General features: G+C 45.4%; 1 protein-coding gene across 1 annotated transcript; it reads right to left on the bottom strand.

Annotated features, from left to right (window-relative positions):
- Positions 1-4,732: 4,732 nt before the first annotated feature.
- Positions 4,733-5,896, bottom strand: GTSF1L (gametocyte specific factor 1 like). The gene is made up of 2 exons (XM_017542221.2): positions 5,115-5,896; positions 4,733-5,039 (listed from the first exon to the last, which is right to left on the bottom strand). Exons 1-2 carry the CDS (start codon positions 5,391-5,393, stop codon positions 4,947-4,949), a joined length of 372 nt encoding a protein of 123 aa, XP_017397710.1. The 5' UTR covers positions 5,394-5,896; the 3' UTR covers positions 4,733-4,946.
- Between the last annotated feature and the right edge of the window lie 300 nt (positions 5,897-6,196).

The following is a 6,196-nucleotide window of genomic DNA, read 5'->3' as shown; positions in this document are numbered from 1 at the left end:
GTGCCATGGAAAAAAAGAAGCATTAGATAGAGGTTCAGCTGTTAAAATGTTTCCATTGGAGTGCAACGTTCAAACAGAAGAGTGCGTGAATCCAAGTGGATGTGGATGTGTTTTCACAACCAGCACCCAGATCAAACAACAGAACAAGAACAGCACTGGAAACCCCCTCTCCACCCACGAAGGGTAACCGCCATCCTGACGTCAAACACCAGGTTTACTTTACCTTTTTTTCATTAAATACTGGGTCAACAGAATTTCACATTATGTGAGATTCATCCAAGTAGATCTGGGTAGTTATCATTTGTTTATTCTCATGACCATTTTGTTTTATTTATTTTACATATTTTACATTCTAATTTTAATTTATATATATTTTTTATTGTTTTAATTTTATACATGGTCTTATTCCGTCACCTGGGCTGAAGTATAGTGATTTAGGCTCACCGCATCCTTGAAATCCTGGGCTCAAGTGATCCTCCCACCTCAGGTGTCCCGAGTAGGTGACTACAGGTGCACCACCATGCTCAACTAATTTTTAATTTTTTTGTAGGGGGAGGGTCTCACTGTGTTGCCCAGGTTGGTCTTGGACTCATGGGCTCCTAAAATGCTGGGATGAATTGCAGGCATGAGCCACCACACCTGGCCCATTTTATTTTTAATTGACAAATAATTGTATATGTTTATGGGGTATGATGTGACGTTTTGATATATTTATAGATACACACATAGTAGAATGATTAAATAAAGCTAATTAACATATCCATCACCTCACATACTTATTTTTTTGTGATGACAACATTTAAAGTCTACTCAATTTTGAAATATATAATATTGTTTACTTTTTCCTTGTGAGACTTCCACAATTTACCCATTATCTCAAGGGATGTGTGGCTTGCTTCCAGACTGGCTATTACAAATAGCGCAGTTATGCACATCTCATCCTCATGCTTTGGTGAACTCTCGTGCACATCTGGTTTATAAATATCTAGGAGTGTAATTGCTGGGGATGGATTCAATTAGGCCACTTGCCACGCACAAACTTTGTGAACCAAGGCGCGTTATTAAGCTTTTTTTTGAGACGGAGTTCTGCTCTGTTGCCCAGGTTGGAGTGCCGTGGCGCAATCTCGGCTCACTGTAACCTCTGCCTCCAGGGTTCAAGTGATTCTCCTGCCTCAGTCTTCCAAGTAGCTGGGATTACAGGTGTGCACCACCACACCCAGCTAATTTTTTTGTATTTTTAGTAGAGATGGGGTTTCAGCATGTTGGCCAAGCTGGTCTCAAACTCCTGATCATAGGTGATTCACCCACCTTGGCCTCCCCAAGTGCTGGAATTACAGGTGTGAGCCACTGTTATTTAGTTTTTCTGAAACTCACTTTTCATATCTGTATATCGGAAATAAAAATACTTGCCCCTGAGTGTTGTGGCCTGGACTCAATATAATTATTTCAGCAAGGCACCTGACCTGAATATCGTTCTTTCTCTCTTTTCTCCTTCCTCTGCCAGCCAGAGCACCCTCTGCCCCAAGACACAGCTTTCCCATGATAGTCTCTTTGCCAGGAACCCTCAACATGAACCTGCAAAGCTTGCCTGCTGCCCAGGGTTGGTAGGGTTGCCTTTCCCCACTGCCTATTGGCCAGCTCTCCTTTGGGAGCTAGGCGGATATCTTCAGAATACTCAACAGAATGCTCCAGGCTGCCCCTACATAGTGACAGACATCAGCTCTATCTTGCTCTGTCTTGGCAGAGCCCCTGTGGGCAGGGCTTCCACTCAGACTCCCTCCCTCATGGCCTGATTCAGGGTGTTTCAGGAAGAGTAAGTTTTTCCTGGTCCTATGGCTTATAGACATATATTCTCCACATCACTTAATTCCCCTATTCCCTGTATGTCAGTTCTCTAGTTCATGCACTTCATTAATCACTGTCATCCAGAATTTTTTTGCCTCCCAAGAAATCTTTGTTTAATACTTCATGGAAACCGTTGAAGGGGCCAGCTGGGTGGCAAAGTTATGATTACTTAAAAAAATACTAGCAGCCTAGGCAACATAGTAAGACCCCCATCTCTACAAAAAGTAGAAAAATTAGCCAGTTATGGTGGCTCATGCCTGTGGTCTCAGCTACTTGGTAGGCTTAGACGAGAGGATCGCTTGGGCCTAAGAGGTTGAGGCTGCAGGGAGCTATGATCGTGCCACTGCACTCCAGCCTGGGTGACAGAGCGAGGACCCTGTCCTAACAAAAAACACAAACTTAGCAGTTAAGATTTCCTCCTAGGCCGGGCGCGGTGGCTCACGCCTGTAATCCCAGCACTTTGTGAGGCTGAGGCGGGTGGATCACGAGGTCAAGAGATCGAGACTATCCATGGTGAAACCCCGTCTCTACTAAAAATACAAAAAAACATTAGCTGGGCATGGTGGCGCGTGCCTGTCATCCCAGCTACTCAGGAGGTTGAGGCAGGAGAATTGCCTGAACCCAGGAGGCGGAGGTTGCAGTGAGCCGAGATCGCGCCATTGCACTCCAGCCTGGGTAGCAAGAGTGAAACTCCGTCTCAAAAAAAAAAAAAAAAAAAAAAGGATTTCCTCCTGAAAAACTTTCAAAAGACAAAAGGTCTTCTATCTGCTGTTTAAAAATATATAGCTTAGATTTTGAACAGATAACGTATTCACACATATTCCCATGTAAAAGATACTAAAGAGTCAATAGGAAAGAAAGGCTCTTTCTGGCCCCATAGTCACCCTGTTGCCTTCCTTGGAGGCAGCCAATATTAGTTTCGTTTTCTTTTTTTTTCTTTCTTTTTTTGAGATGGAGTTTTGTTCTTGTTGCCCAGGCTGAAGTGCAGGGGTGTGATCTTGGCTCACTGCAACCTCTGTCTCCTGGGTTCAAGCGGTTCTACCTCAGCCTCCTGAGTAGCTGGGATTACAGGCATGCACCACCATGCCCAGCTAATTTTGTATTTTTAGTAGAGACAAGGTTTCTCCATGTTGGTCAGGCTGGTCTCAAACTCCCGACCTCAGGTGATCTGCCTGCCTTGGCCTTCCAAAGTGCTGGGATTACAGGTGTGAGCCACCACGCCCAGCTGCCAATATTAGTTTCTAGTGAAGAGGTAAGCACTTTTTTCTATAAGGCAACAGGTTGAGAAGACATTTCAGGCTTTGTGGGCAGACCTCCATTCTAGAGTATCCTTCAAGAAGCTGGGCGCGGTGGCTCACGCCTGTAATCCTAGCACTTTGGGAGGCCGAGGTGGGTGGATCACCTGAGGTCACGAGTTCAAGACCAGCCTGGCCATCATGGTGAAACCCCATCTTAAAAAAAAAACAAAAACAAACCAGAGTATCCTTCAAGAGAAATTATATGCAAAACCAAGAACGTACATATTCACGTCTTCTCCCGTAACTCTCCCCAAATGGTGGCATACTATACAGACTGCTCTGGACTTGGTTTTTATCAGTTAAACTAGAGGTTGGCAAACCATGGCCCACCAGCCAAGGCCAGCCCACCACCTGTTGCTGTAAGTCATTTTATTGGAACCTCTGCTCATTTGTTTACATATTATCTGTGGCTGCTCTCGTGTTGCAGTGGCAGGGCCGAGTAGTTGCAACACAGACCGCATGGCTGGCAAAGGCTAAAATATTTACTATCTGGCCTTTTACAGAAAAAGTTTGCTGACCTCTGAGCTCAACAGTGTCTCAAGCCTTCCATATCAGCACAGAACGAGCTTCCTCACTTTTTTTTCAAGGTGGCGTACTATTCTGTTGTATGGCTGCAGTATAACTTTTTTTTTTTTTTTTTTGAGACGGAGTTTCACTCTTGTTACCCAGGCTGGAGTGCAATGGCGCCATCTCGGCTCACCGCAACCTCCGCCTCCTGGGTTCAGGCAATTCTCCTGCCTCAACCTCCTGAGTAGCTGGGATTACAGGCACGCACCACCATGCCCAGCTAATTTTTTTTTGTATTTTTAGTAGATACGGGGTTTCACCATGTTGCCCAGGATGGTCTTGATCTCTTGACCTCGTGATCCACCCGCCTCGGCCTCGCAAAGTGCTGGGATTACAGGCGTGAGCCACCGCGCCCGGCCAGTATAACTTATTTTTAATCAGGCTCTTTTAATGGATAGTTAGGTCATTTTTTACTTTTTTTTGTTGCTTAAGACAGGATCTCACTATGTTGCCCAGGCTGAACTCAAGTGATCCTCTCACCTCAGCCCCCAGAGTAACAGGCCACAGCTGTGATTCACAATGCCTGGCTCATTTCTAACTTTTTTTGCTGCTGCAAATAACGCTGCAATGAATAAGCTTATACTTACCTCATTTCTGCATGCGTGAATGTATTTCCAGGATGAAGCCTGGAAATAGAATTCCTCGATCAAAGACTGTGTGTATTGATAATGTTTATAGCTATTGTCAAATTGCCCTCTGTGGAGGCTGTACCAACTGGCATTCTCACCAATGTTATGAAAGTGTCCATTTTGCCCTACTCTTTTTTTTTTTTTGAGACAGAGTTTTGCCCTCGTTGCCCAGGCTAGAGTGCAGTGGCACAATCTCGGCTCACTGCAACCTCTGCCTTCTGGGTTCAAGTGATTATCCTGCCTTAGCCTCCTGAGTTGCTGGGATTACAGGCATGTGCCACGACCCCTGGCTTTATTTTGGACTTTTAGTAGAGATGGGGTTACTCCATGTTGGTCTGGCTGGTCTTGAACTCCCAACCTCAGGTGATCTGCCTGCCTCGGCCTCCCAAAGTGCTGGGATTACAGGCATGAGCCACTGCGCCCGGCCCATTTGGCTCTACCTTTGTCAGCAGAATATTTTAAGCCTTTTGATATTTACCAATCTGCCAGGTAAAAAAAAAAATAAAAAGGTATCCCAGGGTAACTTGCTTTGCATGCCTTTTATTCTGATGCATTGCACATTCTTCCATGCATTTACGAGGTGTGTGCTCCTTCCTCGGCTGGCAGTTTACTGTCCTGGTCTGAGGATCTTCTGGGGACTGGTCTCTCTTGCTGACTCTTTTGTGTCCTTTTCACAGGCAAGCTTTTGGGGAATAAAAGTCTTAAGGACAAACATATGCTGGCAATCAGCCCCATCGACGTTCCAGATATCGGGGCTAGGAAGGGAGGGGGAGACCTGCTGGGGGTCATCGTTCTGCTCTGAACTAGGAAGACTAACTTTCATAGGGTTCTTAGTGTCCTCTTCCTCCAGGGAGCTCCTGTTGACACAGACAGCCTCATGTTCCTCCAGTTTTTTGATGGAGACCACATGGCAGGCGTTGTATTTGCAGATGGCCATCTTTTTGGCTTTCTTGGGGTTCTTTCTCCTGCATGATGCCAGGTGGTACTGGAGTCTCCTGAGTGGGATTCGGTGGTGAGGATCATAAGGGCAAACTTCAAAGGCTTCTGGCTCCATGAGAAATTCTTGAAGCAGGGTATCTCACTGCAAAGAGTCTAACGGAAATGCTTCTGTGGAAAAGCCCTTTTGTAAGAAGGTTGGAGCTGTCCTCTGCCCAGTGTTGGCCCTTGGGATTCTGTAGGTGAAGGTCTTAACTTGTGGTCTCTGTTCTCTAGGATCATGAGTGGTGGATTAGAAGATCGATGAGGAGCCGTCAAAAGCAGCTATACAGAGAACAGAGCTAGCACATGGCACCTGAGACAGAACCATATACAGCAGATGCAAGAGCTGAAAAACCACAGCAGCTGTTCAGGGAGGTATAGGAAACAGCCATCAGCCCCTGCCTGAGTCTGAGGGAGGGATACACTGTGATGTCAAGTGGCAGTCACCGGTGGTCACCATGGGCAGCCTAAGTCATCAGGAAGAGGCTATTGTGCACTGCTTTGGCGGGGTGGATGGCTTTGGTGAATGCTGCCATCTAAAATTGTTCATGGATGTATGTTGTGACTTAAATCTTTTAACTGCACATATTTATTTAACGTAATTCTTGATATATTTGCATTTAAATCTACCATCTTATTTTGTACTTTCTAACCTATTCTTTGGTTTTTCTCCTTTCTCCTCATATTTTATTTTATTTTATTTTATTTTATTTTTTTGAGACGGAGTTTCACTCACGTTACCCAGGCTGGAGTGCAATGGCGCGATCTCAGCTCACCGCAACCTCCGCCTCCTGGGTTCAGGCAATTCTCCTGCCTCAGCCTCCTGAGTAGCTGGGATTATAGGCACGCACCACCATGTCCAGCTAATTTTTTGTATTT

This window comes from Cebus imitator, unplaced genomic scaffold (assembly GCF_001604975.1).
Source record: "Cebus imitator isolate Cc_AM_T3 unplaced genomic scaffold, Cebus_imitator-1.0 Scaffold141, whole genome shotgun sequence".
Lineage (NCBI taxonomy): Eukaryota > Metazoa > Chordata > Mammalia > Primates > Cebidae > Cebus > Cebus imitator.
This window is presented reverse-complemented; position numbering and strand designations above follow the sequence as displayed.

Excerpts from the sequence above, each read along its gene's own strand:
- GTSF1L (XM_017542221.2), bottom strand. The coding sequence starts at position 5,393 with ATGGAGCCAGAAGCCTTTGAAGTTTGCCCTTATGATCCTCACCACCGA. Across the intron at positions 5,040-5,114 it reads AGAACGATGACCCCCAGCAG|ACTTTTATTCCCCAAAAGCT; the intron begins GTCTCCCCCTCC and ends TTTGTCCTTAAG.